The 21909-nt window shown below is 40.8% G+C and overlaps 1 protein-coding gene and 1 pseudogene across 3 annotated transcripts in view; both read left to right on the top strand.

Annotated features, from left to right (window-relative positions):
• ATP13A3 (ATPase type 13A3) overlaps positions 1 to 21909 on the top strand; it is a 112130-nt gene that overhangs the window by 70001 nt on the left and 20220 nt on the right. For all 3 annotated transcript variants that reach the window (XM_005873195.2, XM_005873196.2, XM_014545316.1), the window contains exons 20-30: positions 5733 to 5857; positions 7546 to 7721; positions 8247 to 8369; positions 8449 to 8528; positions 9159 to 9201; positions 9501 to 9610; positions 9919 to 10015; positions 10908 to 10980; positions 13723 to 13900; positions 15819 to 16006; positions 19588 to 19676. In XM_005873195.2, the coding sequence (XP_005873257.1) occupies positions 5733 to 5857; positions 7546 to 7721; positions 8247 to 8369; positions 8449 to 8528; positions 9159 to 9201; positions 9501 to 9610; positions 9919 to 10015; positions 10908 to 10980; positions 13723 to 13900; positions 15819 to 16006; positions 19588 to 19676 (1282 nt within the window). The remainder of the gene's footprint in view (positions 1 to 5732; positions 5858 to 7545; positions 7722 to 8246; positions 8370 to 8448; positions 8529 to 9158; positions 9202 to 9500; positions 9611 to 9918; positions 10016 to 10907; positions 10981 to 13722; positions 13901 to 15818; positions 16007 to 19587; positions 19677 to 21909) is intronic.
• Positions 1604 to 2367, top strand: LOC102263944 (annotated as a pseudogene).

Genomic DNA, 21909 nt, shown 5'->3' on the forward strand with positions numbered 1-21909 from the left:
ACTCACTGATTAGCCAATGAAAAGGGTAGCGGTCGTACGCTAATTACCATGTTTCTCTTTTATTAGTGTAGATATATATAGACTAGGGGCCCAGTGCACAAATTCGTGCACCTTGAAAGGAACTGTGGGCCGTGAGGCTGTGGTGGGCACAAGGGTGGGTCTCAGCCCATCCTCCTCGCCCCTGCCCAACCCCTCCTGCCGCAGCCCCCAGTCCCCTGTCTGCTGGCAGCCCTGCACCCGCTGATGGCACAGAGCAATTGGGGCTGGTGCCAGCAGCGGTTGCAAGTGGGGAAGGCGCTGTCAGTGGGTGCGAGCGGCAGCTGCTGCTCCAATCGCCCCTCAGGAGCAGGGAGAGGTAGAGAAGCCCTCAGGGGTGATTGAGGCTGGCAGAAGGTGTGAGCGGTGGCTCCAGCGCCGTCTGCAGGTGTGAGCGGGGCTGGTGCCGGCAGCAGGTGGAAGTGGTGGCTGCTGGCCCTGATAGCCCCTCAGGAGCAGAGGGAGGTGGAGAAGCCCTGAGGGATGATCGGGGCTGGCAGCCACCGCTCGCACCCGCTGACGGCACCGAGCCATCAGCACCAGCAGTGGGTGCGAGTGCCAGGCTGGACTGTGGTGTGCGGGAGCAAAGAATTTTCAGTAACCATCAGAGGCTCTCCCCAGTGACAGTGACTGACACCCTGCCTTGGTCTGGCGCCCCCGCTCACCTGCTCCACCAACAGCAGCCATGTTCTACGCTCTGCTGCCTGCTGCCGACTCCCACTATGTTCCACGTGCACCCCCTGGTGGTCAGCACACGTCATAGCGACTGGTTGTTTGGTTGTTCTGCTGTTCGGTCTATTTGCATATTAGCCTTTTATTATATAGGACTAGAGGCCTGGTGCACGAAATTCGTGCAGGGGGGCGAGGGAGGGGAGTCCCTCAGCCCGACCTGCACCCTCTCCAATTCAGGAGCCCTCAGGGGATGTCCTACTGACAGCTTGGGCCCAGTCCCTGTGGTTCTCTTCTCTCTGCGGGGCCTGCCTGCTCCACACCACGGGGATGGTCAAGCAGGCTCTGCTGGGTGCTGCCTGTGGGCTGCGCTTGCCTGCTCCCGGGTTGCCGCGGCGACCCCCAAGCAGGCCCTGCTGGGTGCTGCCTGCAGACACATTTGCCTGCTGGGCTCCGCCAGCGTCCTGCCCCAGCCGCTATGGGCGCCGCCATCTTTGTCACGGAGTGGCGGTTAATTTGCATATTACTCTTTCATTAGATAGGATATTGCTTGTACACTATTGTTAAGTTCTGAAGAACATTTAGATTTGCTTATTTGACCTAGCAAGTGCAGTTCTAGGAATCCAGCCTGAAAAAATATTTTATGTGCATAAGTTCATGTTTAAATAGTACAAATAACATAATACTCACCAATAGGGCAATAGTTAAATTATGGACTATTAGAACTTCTAATTATTTCAGGTACGTTAAATAAAAAGTGTTTGTAGTACAATTATGTTTTCTGAGAGAGAACTAAAGGAGTAGAGTGGATAGCCAAATTAACTAAAAGGAAAAACTACATTAGGAATTCTAACTATAAAACATTATTTGAGGGATGTGGTCTAAGCATGAATGTTTCAAAAAAAAAAAAAGTGGCTTTCTGCCAGCTGTTCTCCTTCCGAGAAGGCCTGTAGGCAGCAGCCATGGCGCCCAGCCAAAATGGCATGATCCTAAAGCCCCACTTCCACAAGGACTGGCAGCAGTGCGTTGCCATGTGGTTTAATCAGCTGGCGCAGAAGATCCACAGACGCAAGGCCTGGCGCTGCATTGCCCCTTGCCCTGAGTCCGGACCCATCCGACCCATAGTGAGATGCCCCACCGTTTGGTACCCACGCCAAAGTGCGAGCCGAGCCAGAGGGCCTTCAGCTTGGAAGAGTTAAGGGTGGCTGGAATTCACAAAAAGGTGGCCGGGACCATTGGGATCTCGGTGGATCCGAGGCGGCGGAACAAGTCCACCGAGTCCCTGCAGGCCAACGTGCAGCAGCTGAAGGAGTACCGCTCCAAGCTCATACTCTTCCCCAGGAAGCCTTTGGCCCCCAGGAAGGGAGACAGTTCTGAAAAACTCAAATGGGCTACCCAGCTGACCGGACCAGTCATGCCCATACGGAATGTCTACAAGAAGGAGAAAGAAAGCCAGGGTCATCACAGAGGGAGGAGAAGAACTTCAAGGCTTTTGCCAGTCTTTGCATGGCCCGTACCAATGCCCGGCTCTTTGGTATCCAGGCAAAAAGAGCCAATGAAGCTGCAGAACAGGATGTTGGAAAAGAAAAAATAAAGTGCTGTTGGCAACTTGTGATTAAAAAAAAAAGTGATAACCAAATGATATGATGCATATACATGATTGAGAGCCAAAATGTAAAATATTATATCGATTCCTGTGAAGGGCATATTAGGCTCTTTTTTGTCTCTACAGCTTCACCTTTTGCTAGTTCTCTCCTAAGGACTAACTGTTGAATTGCCTATAGTTCTTGAGCCTGTTCTATTCAGACATTCTTCCATGCCCTTGGATGGGCTGTTCCTTCTGCCCAGAATACCCTATTCTTCTCTATCAACTTCTCTCTCTGCTTCCCTTCATCCTCATCCTTCAATCTTCTCTGTGTGTCCATTCTAACTTCTGGGAATAGGTTTTGGCATTTCTCTAACAGCTTGAATCTTTATATCTTGAATTAAATATTGTAGTATTCATTAATTAGAGGACAACATTTCCATGACCTGTATCATAGGAAAGTTAGGAAACCACTTAAAGCCAGACATGGCTAGTATCTTGTAGGAAAATGGCTGCAGTATTCTTGATCCAGTAGTTTCACATTTGTAAAGCTTTGTGCTTTGAAATGCATTTTCAGGTTCAAGGATTGTTTCTCCTATTATCACCAGCAATATCATTTGTAGTAAGTTTCCTAACTATTCTTTAATACCTTTAACACTCCTTGTTCTGAATTATATTTCAAAGTTATTGAGGTTTATAGCTTTGTAAAGGGCCTATAATTGTTGAATTTTGTGTAGAAAAACCACTTGGTTATTGCAAGTGTGAAATTTTGGTCCCTAACCTCCATCCCCCTTTCTCTATTGAAAAAAATATTTCTCTGATTTAGCTTGAGATTTCTTTTTTTTTTTTTTTTTAATATATTTTATTGATTTTTTACAGAGAGGAAGGGAAAGAGATAGAGAGTTAGAAACATCGATGAGAGAGAAACATCGATCAGCTGCCTCCTGCACACCCCCCACTGGGGATGTGCCCGCAACCCAGGTACATGCCCTTGACCGGAATCGAACCCGGGACCCTTGAGTCCGCAGGCTGACGCTCTATCCACTGAGCCAAACCGGTTTCGGCTAGCTTGAGATTTCTTAACACAACTATCGCTGAACAGACTTCATGTGCATTATAATGCTGAAGCGCCTATTATTTTTTGTTTTGCTTGCTTGTCTATTTCCCCAGAAAAACATATTGAAGAGTATATATCATACCTTTATCTTTGACATTCCAACGATTTCTGTAGTACTTGGTGCATTATAGATAACTATTTGAAGGAATAACATCTCTAACTATTGAATATCAATACTAATAAAAGAGAAACATGGTAATTGGCATACGACCGCTACCCTTCCCATTGGCTAATCAGCATATCCTTATGCAAATTAACTGTCAGCCAAGATGGCGGCTGGCAGCCAGGCAGCTGGAAGCGACCCCCTGATCGGCCCTGCTCTGTGGGTGATAGAGGGTGGCGCCCCAACCCCCCTCCACGGGCCTTGCTCTGTGTGTGACAGGGTAGAGCCATAAACTCTTCATCGGCCCTGCCCCGAGTGTGACAGTGGTGGCGCCCCAACCCCCTGATCGGCCCTGCTCTGTGGGTGATAGAGGGTGGCGCCCCAACCCCCCTCCACGGGCCTTGCTCTGTGTGTGACAGGGTAGAGCCATAAACTCTTCATCGGCCCTGCCCCGAGTGTGACAGTGGTGGCGCCCCAACCCCCTGATCGGCCCTGCTCTGTGGGTGATAGAGGGTGGCGCCCCAACCCCCCTCCACGGGCCTTGCTCTGTGTGTGACAGGGTAGAGCCATAAACTCTTCATCGGCCCTGCCCCGAGTGTGACAGTGGTGGCGCCCCAACCCCCTGATCGGCCCTGCTCTGTGGGTGATAGAGGGTGGCGCCCCAACCCCCCTCCACGGGCCTTGCTCTGTGTGTGACAGGGTAGAGCCATAAACTCTTCATCGGCCCTGCCCCGAGTGTGACAGTGGTGGCGCCCCAACCCCCTGATCGGCCCTGCTCTGTGGGTGATAGAGGGTGGCGCCCCAACCCCCCTCCACGGGCCTTGCTCTGTGTGTGACAGGGTAGAGCCATAAACTCTTCATCGGCCCTGCCCCGAGTGTGACAGTGGTGGCGCCCCAACCCCCTGATCGGCCCTGCTCTGTGGGTGATAGAGGGTGGCGCCCCAACCCCCCTCCACGGGCCTTGCTCTGTGTGTGACAGGGTAGAGCCATAAACTCTTCATCGGCCCTGCCCCGAGTGTGACAGTGGTGGCGCCCCAACCCCCTGATCGGCCCTGCTCTGTGGGTGATAGAGGGTGGCGCCCCAACCCCCCTCCACGGGCCTTGCTCTGTGTGTGACAGGGTAGAGCCATAACCTCTCCATCGGCCCTGCCCCGAGTGTGACAGTGGTGGCGCCCCAACCCCCTGATCGGCCCTGCTCTGTGGGTGATAGAGGGTGGCGCCCCAACCCCCCTCCACGGGCCTTGCTCTGTGTGTGACAGGGTAGAGCCATAACCTCCCCATTGGCCCTGCCCTGAGTGTGACAGGGTGCAGCGCCCCAACCCCCTGATCTGCCCTGCTCTGTGTGTGACAGGGGGCGGCGCCCCAACTCCCCAATCGGCCCTGCTCTGAGCCTGACCAGGGGCTGCACCTAGGGATTGGGCGTGCCCTCTGCCACCCGGGAGCAGGCCTAAGCCAGCAGGTCGTTATCTCCCGAGGGGTCCCAGACTGCGAGAGGGCACAGGCCGGGCTGGGGGACCCCCCTCCCCACCTCCCCGAGTGCACAAAATTTTGTGCACCGGGCCTCTAGTGAATATTATAAAAGACTTATCTCTGGATTCCAAGTAGATCTCATTGTTGGATTGCTAATGCTTCTTACATCCCACTTCAAGGATCAAGATTTTGATAAAGAGTTTTATAAAAATTCATCAAAAATTTGATAATGAATGTAGTATAATTGTATCAAATGTACTTACAGGACAGTTTTTTCCCCTTTCTCTTAACATTTAAGTTAGGGTATGTTGTGTGTGGGATAGTAAAAAATAGATTTATTTATGCTTGCTCAGTTGGTGAGTAGGATACAAGATGAACATTCCTTAGCACTATGCGTTTTTAGTGTCTTACAAAGGAATACAGTTGTCCCTTGATATCTGTGTGGGAATTGGTTCTAGGACTCCCCTGGGGATGTGGAGAGCCAACTAACTATACATTTCCAAATGATTCTTATATTCCTGCATTTCAAAGGGTAAAATTTAATTTCAATGTATTTCTTGGGAATTGTTTTTCCAGGCTTAATTTTTTTTTAAGATATTGAATTCATAAACATACACATATGTGCTTTGTTCTGCCTATAAAATGTCTTAATTTATCATTTTTGGATATTTTAAATTGCTTTATCAATATAAAGAGAAAATAGCCCGTTCACTTGACTATACCATTACGTGTTAAAATTTCTTTTTCTGCAGAGATGCCATTGAAAACAACATGGATTTTATGGGATTAATTATAATGCAGAACAAATTAAAGCGAGAAACCCCTGCAGTACTTGAAGATTTGCATAAAGCCAACATTCGCACTGTCATGGTCACAGGTTAGACTTTATAAAATGACTCAGAAAAATTTGAGTGTGACTCTTAGAGTTCAAGATATATTAACAGATGACCAATTGGTTATAAAAGTATATTATATTGTGGCTCCATCCTGCATTGCCCTATTTCAGCTCTGAATATTTTTTAAGGTGTAAGTTAACTTGGCACTATTCTTTTGAAGTCTAACAAATTCTGTTGATAGAAAGTATAGTACAGTGATGGCGAACCTATGACACTCGTGTCAGAGGTGAAATGCGAACTCATTTTTTTGGTTGATTTTTCTTTGTTAAATGGCATTTAAATACATAAAATAAATATCAAAAATATGTCTTTGTTTTACTATGGTTGCAAATATCAAAAAATTTCTATATGTGACACGGCACTAGAGTTAAGTTAGGGTTTTTCAAAATGCTGACACGCCGAGCTCAAAAGGTTCGCCATCACTGGTATAGTAAGATAATAAAGGGCACACTATAAAATTTTAACCTCTGCTCCTTTTTATCTCTCTGTAATCATATATTTCTTATAGCACTTATTGTGCCTTGCTCTGTGTTAGATATTTGTACATTTGTTTGCTCTACTAGAATTATGTTTTAGACTCTGAGATTCATCTGATAGCATAGTTGTTACTATACAGCTGAAGTAACTAAATTTATTATCTTCCTAGCAATTCTTGGTTTTAATGACTGCTTCAAGGCACTTTCTATCTCTGTATCTCTTTCCCCTCTTTCTCTACCATGACTGACTATAGTTTTGTTGTCCTAAGGCGTCTGTCTGATCACTGGAAGACACCCTTGGAAATAGTGTGTAGGAGTTGGGGAAAAAAATAATATTGCCCATCAGTCTGATAGCAGTGGGCTCCCAAGACCTTTGTCAGCTTCTCCTGTAAGCTAGTATTTTCTTCTCTTGAACCTATCCTTTACAGTGCTGCTCTTTTTTTCTCATGGCTGAGAAGTTGTCTGTCTTTGTTCTCTTTACATCTTGTAAAGATTATATTCTTACTACCTTGCTTATCTTTTAGTTCTGTGTAATCTTGCTTTTGTAATTCATTCTTTCTTTTCTGTGATACTATTCTAGTATTCTTAAACAGATCACCGGTCACTCCTAGGTTGTTTAAAAAATATTTATTGAGCTTCTGCTCTGTATGTAGCACTGTGGCAGGTGCTACTAGTGAATGACTCAAAGATTGAGAATGGCCCTGGCTTGGTGCTCAGTTGGTTGGAACGTTGTCCTGTGCACCAAAAGGTTGTAGATTTGATTCCAGGTGAGGGCGTATACCTAAATTGCAGGTTCTATCCTCCCTCAGGCCAAGTACAAGAGCACTGATTGATGTTTCTCACATTGATGTTTCTCTCTCCTCCTCCTCCTCCCCCTCCCCCTCCTTCTCAAATCAATAAAAACATATCCTCAGGTGAGGGTTAAAATAAAAAAGAATGAGAATGTATTTGGTTTTAAAAATTGTGGGTGAGAATGTTCTGACTGTTTCGTATATATTGCTTGCATTATTTAAGGCTTCCTTTGATAAGTATGTCCTGATTATTTTATTTTTAAACTCTAAGAGTAAAGACCATACATTATCTTCATTTTGCCCAGTCCAGTGATAGGGACTATAGTAGATTTTCAATAAGCACTTGTTGGTTAATCCATTTATGTTTTAATTTTAATGTGTTTTCAATATTTTGAAAATTAGGTGACAACATGTTGACTGCTGTCTCTGTGGCCAGAGACTGTGGAATGATACTACCTCAGGATAAAGTTATTATTGCTGAAGCATTACCTCCAAAGGATGGAAAAGTTGCCAAAATAAACTGGCATTATGCAGACACTCTAACACAGTGCAGTAATTCATCAGCAATTGACTCAGAGGTAATGTCAGGATGAATTTTTCTCTTTGAAGCTTGCATGTTTTAATTTAGTCTAAAAAAGTAAACTCTGCATTAAAATTTAACAAAACAAAAAGTAAACAGAAACAGAAGCCTGGGCTTCTGATTCATTAGATCCAGGAATCTCAATGCTTTAAATTTTGATTGTTAGACAAAGTTGAGAAGCACACTTTTAAAGTATAAGAATCCCAAAGATTTATCCTATTTTAAAAGTAGTAATAAATGGTGAAGGTAGGCCAAAATATTCAGTTCATGGATCATTTCAAATTGAAGCTGATATTTAGCCTTCCTTATGTTTGTGTGTGTGTTTTTGTTTTCTTAATAAACATATAGATAGGTTCGTCCCCTTAAAATTGACTTTACCTTTACTTTCAATAAATGTTAAACTTTCAATGTCTTATGTAAAATATCAAATGAAAAAAATTAGTTTTGGATCAGATATATTTAAAATAAGGTAGTGTTACTTGGTTTGGCTTCCTAAATATTATTTTGAATGTTGTACACACAGGCAATACCAATTAAATCAGTCCACGATAGCTTAGAGGATCTTCAGGTGTCTCGTTATCATTTTGCAATGAATGGAAAATCATTTTCAGTGATACTGGAGCATTTTCAAGACCTTGTTCCAAAGGTTAGTTATTTGGGTTTATGTATGTGTTCACATAAATACATTGTAAACAGAATTTTAAAGAAATTCATATTTTTTCCAGTTGATGTTGCATGGCACTGTGTTTGCTCGTATGGCACCTGATCAGAAGACACAATTAGTAGAAGCATTGCAAAATGTAGAGTAAGTATTGGGGTGTGTGGTGTGTTTTTTTTGTTTTGTTTTTTAGTGAATTGTAATTCATTTTCAAACCCAGAAAAGTAACTAATATTTCATGTATATAATATTATCCCGTGAGGTAGGTAAGCGATAACTTTAAGTGTCTATTTAAAAGAGGCTTATGTGCTCATGTAGGCTCTTGCAGCTAAAGTACAATATCTACAGTTTCTTTTCCAGGTCATATGTATGAGATAGAGTTCATTCATCTCAGTTTGATGGAAGTGACTTTATAGTTTTAGTAAATAAATATGTTTCAAGTTTTTAAGGGAGAACTCTTTACTGATAGCCTTAGAAGTAAGTGTGCTAAAGGCTATACAAGCCCAAGTACTTTGCTCTAAAGATTAGGAAATTGAGATGTTAAAATGATAAAGTGATTTGTCCATCTTATGACGGAAATTGGACAATACCCAGGTTATTTGACATGCAGGCTGATACAAAGCAACATGCCTGTGATCACTGTAATGAAAAGGTTCATTTGTTTCACTGGGGGGAATCTTGGTTTCTTAGCTCTTCATAATATTGTATTAGAGAAATCTTAAGTATTGTGCCTTTTAGGAAATTAATCAAAATCTTAACATAATTTTTGTTCCCCAGTTACTTTGTTGGGATGTGTGGTGATGGTGCAAATGATTGTGGTGTAAGTATAATTTTTGTAATTTATAATTCTTTCTCTAGCCCAGGGGTGGGGAACTTCTGGCACACAGGTCATATAAGGCCTGTGAAATCATTTGATCTGGTCCTGCCAAAGCATTAGGGGTGAGTTAATGAAATGTTTGACCAAATATAGCAGGCTAATTTTTAAGTTGATCATTTTGTATGGCCCTCAAATGATGTTATAAATATCCAAATGGCCCTTGACAGAAAAAAGCTTCCCTACCCCTGCTAGCCTAAGTCACATTCACAGGATGTTACCAGTTTTCTTTTTCTAACTTTTAGGCTCTAAAGAGGGCACATGGAGGCATTTCTTTATCAGAGCTCGAGGCTTCAGTGGCATCTCCCTTTACCTCCAAAACTCCTAGTATTTCCTGTGTGCCAAACCTCATCAGGTAGGACAAATTAAAAATTTCCTGTTGTCTCTTTGTAGCTTGCTTTAATAATATGGGGGGAAAAATGATCACAGAAAGTAATATGAATTTGTTTTTATGGTTTTTTGGTATATTTGATCTGTTATTTATTAGCAACAGATTGATTGTTACTCCTCATCTCTTCCAGTTCTGCTTTGGCTTAGTTCTTTGGGTAGAAGTGTGCTTTATTGTAGCGGTTGAATGTTAATATTCATCTGTCAAGATATAATTGTGGTTTGGAGGAGGAGTTTGAAATGCCTTTATTCACATGCCAACATTTGTTTTCACAGGGAAGGCCGTGCTGCTTTAATGACTTCCTTCTGTGTGTTTAAATTTATGGCTTTGTACAGCATTATACAATACTTCAGTGTTACTCTACTGTATTCCGTGAGTACTGATATTGCTTATACTTAGTGTTAAGTCATTTAAATTAAGATATGAGCATATGTGTTTGATTTTGAATGCATGCATTAATTATGGAATTTACATAATTAGCAGTTATAAATTTTTCTTCAGTTTTACTATGTTTTGTGTAGCAGATTGAAAAATCTCATTAATATGGAATATCATTTTCCTCAAGGCCAATAGCTGTGGTTGAACCTTGTGAATAAAAGATGATTGAATACTTTTTTGCCTTGAGCACAAATTGGACATCTTTTTTAGAATTCTTTTAAATAAGCTGTGACATATTTCAGAATTGTAGTTAATTTTGCTATACATTTACAGGAAAAGGCCGGAATGAGAAAAGGTGTTTCAGCAATAGTTGTAGGATATTATGAATTTGGAGAAAAAGCTTAAATAGTGGTGTCCATAAGTACTCTGTCAGATTTTATCCTGAAAGTGATCTCACTTTAGATATATCTCTAAGTGAACATTGGTGACATCCCAAGGAGTCTTTGTGAAACTATACTTTTTTATCATTTGTAGAAAGTATCAGGAGGGATGTTGTTAGATATTAAGGAAGCTTCAAGATACTAATTTTCAAGAATATTGAATATTGTGAGTAAAAGTTTGTGTTTTCTTTTTGCCAAAAAAAGCTTTAAAAGATTTTTATTGAATTGAATTGTTAGGAGATGCCTTTTATACTAACATATTAATTTGAATATTTGCAAACATGTTGTATTTCACTGATTCGAAAGGCAAATGTATTTCACTTTTCAAGCAGGTCCAAGTGTCATTTAGTAGTAATCATTGGGGGCGGGGAGTGGGGCACTAAAACCAGAGAAAAGTGGTAATTATTCCTGAAAACTAAATATGTTTTAAAAAATTACTTCTGTAGGTCTTAAGTAACCTAGGAGACTTCCAGTTTCTCTTCATTGATCTGGCAATCATTTTGGTAGTGGTATTTACAAGTGAGTATTTTGTTAGTGATTTCAAAGCCTATGAAGTTCTAATGTGATTTGTTAAACTTTGGTAAATTTACATCAACAATTGTAACACTGCATACCTCTCCAGATTTCCTGTTAATATTGCCTTTTATTACCAGTTGCTTATGTTTTCCCCCATTTATTTTATTCTCTCTCCACTCTTTTTTGAAATATTTGAGAATAGGTTTGTATTATTATGCCCCTTTGCCTCTGAATATGTTAGTATATATTGCCTAAAAACAAAGCCATTCTCTTATACTGTATAATTAAACACAGTTGTAAAGATCAGGAAATTTAGCATTGATAAAATAGTATCTAATCCACAGCAGGTATTCAGGTTTTGTCATATGTCCCAACAATGCCCTTTTATAAGCATTCTAGAGGCCCGGTGCAAAAAATTTGTGCACGAGCAGGTGGGGGGTGGGGGGTGTCCCTCAGCCCGGACTGCACCCTCTCCAATCCAGCAGTTGGACATACCTCTCGCAATCCGGGACTGCTGGCTCCTAACCGCTCGCCTGCCTGATCACCCCTAACCACCTCTGCCTGCTGACCTGATCGCCCCTAACTGCCTCTGCCTGCTGGCCTGATCGCCCCCTAACTGCCCTCCCCTGCCGACTTGGTCGCCCCTAACTGCCCTCCCCTGCTGGCCTGATTGCAACTAACTACCTCTGCCTCAGCCCCGCCCCCGTGGCTTTGTCTGGAAGATGTCCGGTCTAATTAGCATATTACTCTCTTATTAGTATAGATTTTTTTAAAATATATTTTTATTGATTTCAGAGAGAAAGGGAGAGGGAGAGACAGATAGAAACATCAATGATGAGAGAGAATCATTGATCGGCTGCCCCCTGCACACCCCACACTGGGGATTGAGCTCACAACCCAGGCATGTGCCCTTGACCGGAATCGAACCCGGGACCCTTCAGTCTGCAGGCTGACGCTCTATCCCAGGGGTGGGCAAACTTTTTGACTCGAGGGCCACAATGGGTTCTTAAACTGGACCGGAGGGCCGGAACAAAAGCATGGATGGAGTGTTTGTGTGAACTAATATAAATTCAAAGTAAACATCATTACATAAAAGGGTATGGTCTTTTTTTTTTTTAGTTTTATTCATTTCAAACGGGCCGGATCCGGCCCGCGGGCCGTAGTTTGCCCACGGCTGCTTTATCCACTGAGCAACCAGCTATGGCCCAACAATGTCCTTTTATACCTATCTTTTTTCCTAGTCCCCTAGCTTAGGTCTTACCAGGGCTCACAAACTTCATGTAATTATCATGTCTCTTTAATCTTCTTTAATCAGGAATATTACATCAGCCTTTTTTTGGGGTCTCTTGATATTGATATTTATGAAAGAAGATATACCAATTATATGGCTTTGTGCATTATAGTGTAGTTAGACTCAGGCTATGAATTGGTGATGTTCACATCAAAATAAATAATAATGGCCCTAGCCGGTTTGGCTCAGTGGATAGAGCATCAGCCCATGGACTGAAGGGTCCTGGGTTCAATTCTGGTCAAGGTCATATACCTCAGTTGCAGGCTTGATCCCCGGCCCTGGTTGGGGTGCATGCGGGAGGCAACCGATCTATGTGACTCTCTCACATTGATGTTTCTCTCTGTCTCTCCACATCCCACTCTCTCTCTTAAAAAAAAAAAATCAATGGAAACATATCCTTGGGTGAGGAGGATTAACAACAAAAATAATAATAAAAAAATAAATAGTAATGGTAATAGGATCTGACTCATTTAATCAAATACAAATTTAGTTTATACTGGCAGGCAGGCAGTCAATGAATGAATGAATATGTAAATGAATAAATGAAATGATGGACTTAAATTATGGAAAGAACCTTCCCAGTTTTATTGACATTTTAGGCCAAATAATTTTTTGTTGTTGGGGATTCTGTGCATTGTAGGATGCTTACCAGCATCTCTGGCCTCTATCCAACTAGGTGCCTGTAACACTCTTCCAGTTGTGACAACCAAAAGTATCTCCAGACATTGTCAAATGTTTCCTGAGGGGCAAAATCATGTTGGTTGAGAATGGCTTATTTAGACCATTTTTTATTAAATTTATTGGGATGAATTGGTTAATAAAATTATAGGTTTCAGGTGTACAATTCTATCATAATATATCATAGACAATCTTTAATTAATGCTAAAAATTAGTGAATGAGCCCTGGCAGGGTGGTTCAGTTGATTGGAACGTTGTCCTGTACACCACAAAAAGGTTGTGGGTTCTGTCCCGATCAGGACGCATACAGGAGGTGACCGATCAATTTTTCTTTCTTTCTCTCTTCCTCTCTCTTTCTTCCTTCCCTCCTTCCTTCCTTCTTTCCTTCCTTCCTCTCTCTCTCTCTCTCTCTCTCTCTCTCTCTCTCAAAATAACCCCAAAAAAAACTAGTGAATGAAATTTGATGAGGGACAGGAATTTTATATAGTCTTATTATACACATTATTTATGAACAAACTAAAAAAACAGAGACTTAACAGTGGAGAAACTCAGTGGATAACACCATAATAAAACAAACAAAGCCTTTTTTATGTTACTGTTTTGTTTATTTTGCTTCAAACCTTTGTTAATGTCTTATGAGGAAGAAATTGTATTATTTTAATTGTAGTTGACAAAAACAAATTTTATGTTTCTAAATGAATTTGATTATGCATTTTATAGTGACAAATTGATTGAGCAACAAGCAACAAACCTTTCATCTTTTTCTTCTAATGTAGTGAGTTTAAATCCTGCCTGGAAGGAACTTGTGGCACAAAGACCACCTTCAGGTCTCATATCGGGGGCCCTTCTCTTCTCCGTTTTGTCTCAGATCATCATCAGCATTGGATTTCAGTCTTTGGGGTTTTTTTGGGTCAAGCAGCAACCTTGGTATGAAATATGGCATCCACATTCAGAGTAAGTTGGTTAGTCCATTTAAAAGTCTGTGTGAAGTGTGTGTAACATTCATACATGTGAGAATAAGTCTAAATTTTTATATAAAAACTAGAGGCCTGGTGCACAGATTCATGCACTGGTGGGGCCCCTCGGCGTGGCCTGCGGGTATTGGGCCAAAACCGGCAGTCCAATGCCGCCTGCTGCTCCTGCCTGCCGCTCCTGCTCATCCCGGCCCCGCTGCACCTGCTGCTGCTTGGTAGGCTCGCTGACGCTCCACTGCAGTCTCTGGGCTGTGGCGGCCAGCCATGAGCCCCACGTCTGGCGCCCTTCAGTGAGCTGGGCAGCGCTCCCACTGTGGGTGCACACTGACCACCAGAGGGCACAGCTCCTATGTTGAGTGTCTGCCCCCTGGTGGTCAGTGCATGTCATAGTAACCAGTCAATCAGTCAACTGGTCACTTAGGCTTTTATATATATAGATTTTTGCATGCAGCTTAATTAAACACTTAAATAATTTATATCATGACTATATCATGATAATTTCTTCTGTGTGTAGGAAGACAGTCTGGCAAGATCTTAATAATCACTACCAAGATGGGGACGTTGGACCAGTTTCTTAATTTGCTACTGAGCTTTGCTTTCTTTATCTGTAAAATTAGAAAGTTGAAATTAATCACTTAGGCCTCTTTTAAACACCTGAATGTTGGTGCTTCTAACTTTTCTAACCCCATTTTAGGAAATAGCATTTTAAAACCTAAATTCTTTTTTTAAGTATTATTTGTTTATGGGTAGAGTATTCTACAGTTCACAAATCATGACAACATCATTTTAATTAATTAAACATAAAAACTATTCACTAAGGTAATTTTGTAGATTTAAATTTTCAGATGCACACATTTATTTTGCTTGCTTGAGGGAGATTACTTGTCTTTAAAGTTTTAGAAACATAATATTACTGTTTGCTTATCTGTATATATAAAAGCCTAATATGCTAAGTTTTCGGCCGTTCGACCTGTCACTATGACATGCACTGACCACCAGGGGGCTGACGCTTTGACTGGTAGGTTAGCTCTCTGCTGGGGTCCGGCCAATCGGAACTGGGCAAGACGGGCTGGACATGCCCTGGAGCCCTCCTGCGACCCCTCCCCTGGCCCCAATTGTGCACCAGTGGGGTCCTTCAGCCTGGCTTGTGCCCTCTCGCAATCTGGGACCCCTTGGGGAATGTTGGAGAGCCGGTTTCGGCCTGATTCCCGCAGTCCAGGCTGAGGGAATCCGTGCACTGGGCCTCTAGTATGTACATATAAACACTGCATATGAAAAGGAATAGATGGGGTTGTTCTCAAGAACAATGCTTATTATACCTGATGTTTTAGTGATGGATATTGGGGACTTCTTATATTTAGTTCTTTGTTTGCCAGTCCTGCTCACCTGGAAGTAGAGATGAGAGAGCCGTAGCTGGAAAATATTGAGGGCTTCAGTGCCAAGTGCTTTGCTGGGCATGTATACACTTTATCATACTCATTTCCCACAGTAACCCTCTGAATGAGCAGGTGGTGTCCACACTTGCAGGTCGGGACATGGGCTCAGAAATTAAATATTTCCTTAGTGATAGCTAAAAAATGGTAGAGCTAAGGTCAAACCCAAGATCAGTTTACCTTTACTATGCTAAAATTACTCTCCAAATTTAAAAAGTGAGAGGGGTTTATTAAGTAATGAGGTTTCTTCTAATTTTTTAACTGATTGGAATGTGACTAAATTGAAAAAACCCTTAATGTTCTTCTACCTGTTTTATATATCTTAACCTTAATATCGTTGGGTCTTTTGCTATATACCTTATTTCTATTTATTTTATGATAGTCAAGGCAAATAAGGTAGAATTGGTTTCTTTTGTGCAATTGGTATTGTGTTTAGTAACGTAAATTTTGTTTTGTGTGTTTCAGTGCTTGTAATACAACAGGAAGCCTATATGGGAATTTTTCACATTTGTACAATGAAACCGAAGATGATCCACATAATATACAAAATTATGAAAATACCACAGTGTTTTTTATCTCCAGTTTTCAGTACCTCATAGTGGCAATTGCCTTTTCAAAAGGAAAACCTTTCAGGCAACCTTGCTACAAGAATTGTAAGTTTGGCATTTACTGTGATTCCCATACTGCTTACCTTCTTTAAAAATAATGTAAGAAGAGTAGAGTTAAAATTGTCTTTTCAAAGTAAAAGATATATCCATAAATAGAATAAACTTAGTTATCTAGATGTTTATTGTCTGTTTTATTCTCCTGGTAGCTGCCACCCTAAGTTTAAAATTAAAGCCACCAGTTCTGAATATTCCTGGTTTTCATAACCGATTACTTCTGGCTGCAACTTTTATTTTTACATAAAAGTTTCGATTAGAAGCAGGAACAGAGGGTGTTATACTTTCCTTCTGGGTGGTCTGCACAGCACAGTTGTCTGTTCTTCATTTTTGACATGGGTATAATCAATGTTCACATGGATTTCTTCACTTCTGTCACCTTTGCATCCTACAGAACGGGCCAATAGAATGGAGACTTGTACTTGTAGACTTTTCTTCCATAGCATTAAAAAATTTTGTTTGTTTATTTTTTACTTGCTTTATTGGGGTGACATGGGTGAATAAAACCATACAGATTTCAAATGTACAACTCTATAACATATCATCTGCGTATTGCATCGTCTGCTCTCCACCCAAAGTCACATCTTTCTGCCATAAAGTTTGTGGGCTTTTTTACTCTATGTAAGGTTTTGTTTTTGAGTCAAAAAAAGGGACTATAAAGGAAATCCTTTGTGGTGCCTTACTTTGGTGTCATATTCTATCAAAAGGATCTGGTGTCATTAACAAATCTGTGATGCCATAAACTGGGACATATTTAATAATAACTTGAGTTTACATATTACATTGCATTTTAAGTACTTAAATCTACTCTTTCCTATGGGTTTCTCATTATATCCCCATTTTCTAGTTAAAATAATTTGATGCTGAATGACTTGCTAGTATTTACATAGCTTTGTGGCAGAATGTAAAACAATCTAAATCTTTAACTTAAGGAACATTCTCCCCTGACCCTTAATCACCACACAACACAGAATTTGTTTTAATAGCTATCTTCTGGTGAAGAGTATTACTTGCACTCCGATAGGATTACTAAGAAAGCTACAGGGCCAGGAGAAGCCAGGGGCTGAGAGTGTAGTCCACTGAAAACTCTTACCTCTCAAATGAATACCTGATTTTTCTATTCTTAGTTGAAATCATCCTGGTCTTGTCATTTGGGTGGTTGTATAAATCTGCCAGCCACCCACCTCCCCTGTCAAATTCCTTTGATTAGTGACTCTTTTTCTCCCCTGGCTAAGCAGAGGAAAGATTCAATTATTTATTTTCTCCTTCGCTTGGAGATCTTGGCAGAGTTTTAGAGGTGTGATCATAGGGGGTTGCTCCAGGAGAAAGACATGAACATTTGAGAAGCATTGTTGAGGTGGATGTAAAAAGTTTCTGAGCCTGAGTAAATTTTTTCCTCTTACAATATGCCAGGAACTAGATTGCAGATCTATTTTTGCTTATTGTTTGTGAAAATGCAATAGGATTTTAAAAATAATATGGGCTGTTACTTTATTGAAACAAAACTTCTATCTCCACATTTTTCTTTGGCATTTGTAGACTGACATATTTTTTTGTTCTTTTTCGGGTTTTTATTTATTTTTTAGTTTATGTGTTTGTGTACCTCCAACTGGCATTTTTTAAACACTTTTTCTTTAACTGACCCCAATAACTTATCCTATCTAAGAAAGAGGTAATATGCAAATTGACCATCACTCCAACACACAAGATGGCTACCCCCATGTGGACACAAGATGGCCAGCAGGGGAGGGCAGTTAGGGGTGACCAGGCCGGCAGGGAAGGGCAGTTAGGGGCAATCGGGCCAGCATGGGAGCAGTTAGGCATCTATTAGGCTGGCAGGGGAGTGGTTAGGGGCAATCAGGCAGGCAGGCGAGCGGTGGGAGCCAGCAGTCCTGGATTGTGAGAGGGGTCCCATATTGGAGAGGGTGCAGGCTGGGCTGAGGGAGACCCCCGACTTTCTGTTCCCCTAGTACAGCGGTTCTCAACCTGTGGGTCGCAACCCCTTTGGCGGTCGAATGACCCTTTCACAGGGGTCTCCTAAGACCATTCTGCATATCAGATATTTACATTATGATTCATAACAGTAGCAAAATTACAGTTATGAAGTAGCAACGAAAATAATTTTATGATTGGGGGTCACCACAACATGAGGAACTCTATTAAAGGGTTGCGGCATTAGGAAGGTTGACCACTGCTCTAGTGTATTATAAAACAGTATATATGTATATATAAAACAATATTCTGAAAGCTTCGTGATAAAGTTTTGGTTATACATGGTCCTAGTAAAGTTTGGATTTGAAGCTGACCTCAAGTAGGAACTTGTAACTAAATATTCAGACCAAAGAAAAGAGGGATAAAAGGTTGAGGGCTATCAATGTAGTTGGGAAATTTCTGAGCCTCTCTCATGGCTCATTATGTAAGCACATAGTTAACAAGAGGGCCATGAGCAGAAAGTTTTACTTATTTTATTTATTTATTTATTTTTAAATATATTTTATTGATTTTTTACAGAGAGGAAGGGAGAGGGTTAGAGAGTTAGAAACATCGATCAGCTGCCTCCTGCACACCCCCTACCAGGGATGCAACGGCCACCAAGGTACATGCCCCTGACCGGAATCGAACCTGGGACCCTTCAATCTGCAGGTTGACGCTCTATCCACTGAGCCAAACCGGTTAGGACAGAAAGTTTTATTTTTGAAGTTGGGAAAGTGATACAAAGTACTACTGGGTGGGATTTACTATTCCTAGCTATCACAGCAAGCCATAGGGGTAACCCACGGTTAACATAATAAATCAGCTCACTTTTTAAAAAAAATGTATTTTATTGATTTTTTACAGAGAGGAAGGGAGAGGGATAGAGAGTTAGAAACATCGATCAGCTGCCTCCTGCACACCCCCTACTGGGGATGTGCCCGCAACCAAGGTACATGCCCTTGACTGGAATCGAACCTGGGACCCTTCAGTCTGCAGGCCGACGCTCTATCCACTGAGCCAAACCAGTTAAGGCAATCAGCTCACTTTTTAGGTTTTAACATTTTCTGTGGAAATACTTTCACAGAAGTCAATGAAATAGTGGTATTCACCTAGCAGAAATATACTTACATTCAACTTAGAATGCCTCTATTTAGGATTATAACATATCTAATACTGAGAATAAATGTTATTCAGCATTTTTACTAGTACAATCAACAATAATTGTCATTGCATAATGTTTAAATGATGATCTCATTTTGCCATAAATAGTCTAGTTTCTTATTTGTGAGTTATGACTGGCTTGATTATCTTACAAAGTATCTGTTTATCTGGGAGAAATACAAATTTTCATAAAGGTCTCTTAGTTTTTTAAATGCTGTTTATTTTTACATCACATAAATGAATACTTTGGTCCCAAATAATGTATCATACTCCAGGAAGTAATATAGAGCATACTTTATATACCTAATCAACCTAAATAGCAACATTCAGTATTCACAATCAAATTTAGAACTAACAGGATTGACAGTGTACCAGTTATTATATGCCTTTTTATATAAAGGAACTTTCTAATTTAATTGTTCTACTTTCTCTTTCAGATCTTTTTGTTTTGTCTGTGATTATTTTGTATGTTTTCATATTATTCATCATGTTGCATCCAGTTGCCTCTATTGACCAGGCTCTTCAGGTAAGGCTTAATTTAAGCACATCAATTATTACTGGTTGCCTGAGGAGTGATTGTATCTGGGACAGTAACAGAAAAGGACATATTAGTATTACATGAAATTTACACAGCCAAATGAGACTTCTGGGTGTTTGCTATGGTTTAACAGGGGTCCTCAAACTACGGCTCGCGGGCCACATGCAAATACAAGTATTGTATTTGTTCCCGTTTTGTGTTTTTACTTCAAAATAAGATATGTGCAGCGTGCATAGGAATTTGTTCATAGTTTTTTTAAAACTATAGTCCGGCCCTCCAACAGTCTGAGGGCCAGTGAACTGGCCCCCTGTTTAAAAAGTTTGAGGACCCCTGGTTTAAAATCTATCCCTCTACTCTTATGTTACTGGGGAAAGAGACTAGACTGTCTACATTTCTTTTTTCCAGGACCGCTTTTTTCTGAATTTTCTAAGATACAGTTATATTAACCCAAAGATACCCCATAAAGAATAAAAACATAATTAAAACAGCAGCTTTTATTGACTCTACTCGCTATTTTATTTTTCTTTCCTGTTTCTTCACTTTGTGTTGCATTTCTACAAACAGATGTCTCTTGGTCCTTAAAAAATAAAAGACTCTCTCCCTTACCATGTACTTACTGAGTAGTCTGCACACACTGCCTCTTCTTCACTATTGATTGAGTTCTCTATACTTTTTTTTTCCCAATAATTTTTCATTTCATTTTCATTTTAATGCTTTTTATTTTTTTAAAAATATATTTTATTGATTTTTTACAGAGAGGAAGGGAGAGGGGATAGAGAGTTAGAAACATCGATGAGAGAGAAACATCGATCAGCTGCCTCTTGCACACCTCCTACTGGGAATGTGCCCGCAACCAAGGTACATGCCCTTGGCCGGAATTGAACCTGTGACCCGTCAGTCCACCGGCTGACGCTCTATCCACTGAGCCAAACCATTTAGGGCTCTCCATACTTTTTTTAAAAATATATTTTTATTGACTTCAGAGGTAAAAGGAGAGGGAAAGAGAGATAGAAATATCAATGGTGAGAGAGAATCACTGATCGGCTGCCTCCTGCACACCCCCTACTAGGGCATGTGCCCTTGACTGGAATCGAACCCGGAACCCTTCAGTCCACAGGCCAACTCTCTGTCCTCTGAGCCAAACCAGCTAGGGCTCTCCATACTTTTTTTATTAAAAACGTTAGGTATGATGAAATACGTTGTTTTATACAAAAGAATATGCACACATTTAATTTGTTAAGCATTATAGTAACAAAATAACACCCATAGTTCATTATCAAACTTAAAAGTAGCATCACCAAGACAGTAAGTTTTTCTAAACACCCTGAGAGAACCACTATTCTAATTTTTTACTTCATTGTGATGCTTTTTATTATACACTTGTCATATAGGCATGAAGTCATAAAAGATAGTTTTACTTGCTTTTGAACTTTATGAAAATGGTATCTTGCTATCTGTATTTTTTTGTGACTTGCTTTTTCCCATTAGCATCGTTTCTGAGATTCATGCATTTCATTTTCACTGCTATATAGTATTCCACTATAGGATTATACTATAATTCACTTATCCATTGTTCATCAGTAAATAATTGGGTTATTTTCTTTTTCTGTGAGCACTTACTATTTCACTTTCTCAATTATGCCAAGTTGTTTTCCAAAGTGATTGTACCCGTTTATACTTTCATCAGTGTATGAGATCCATTGTTACACATCATTGCCAACCAACACTTGTCTAGTGGATGTAAAAGTGTTATATCATGATGGTTTTAATTTGCAAATTATTAATTTTAAATTACTAATGAGGTTGAGCATTTTTCATATGTTTGTTGGCCCTTTTTATTTCCTTTGTGAAATGTCTATTCATGCTTTTTATCCATTTTTTTTTCTATTAGGGTGTTGTCTTTTTCTTTTTCTTTTTTTAAATTTCTTTTTTTTAAGTCTTTATTGTTCATATTATTACAGTTGTTCCTCTTCTTTCCCCCCATAGCTCCCCTCCACCCGGTTCCCACCCCACCCTCTGCCCTTACCCCCCTCCCCCGTCCTCATCCATAGGTGTATGACTTTTGTCCAGTCTCTTCCTGCACCCGCCACACCCCCTTCCCCCCCGAGAATTGTCAGTCCACTCCCTTTATATGCCCCTGATTCTATTCTATTCACCAGTTTATTCTGTTCATCAGATTATTTATTCACTTGATTTTTAGATTCACTTGTTGATACATATG

This window comes from Myotis brandtii, unplaced genomic scaffold, assembly GCF_000412655.1.
Source record: "Myotis brandtii unplaced genomic scaffold, ASM41265v1 scaffold4, whole genome shotgun sequence".
Classification (NCBI taxonomy): Eukaryota; Metazoa; Chordata; class Mammalia; order Chiroptera; family Vespertilionidae; genus Myotis; species Myotis brandtii.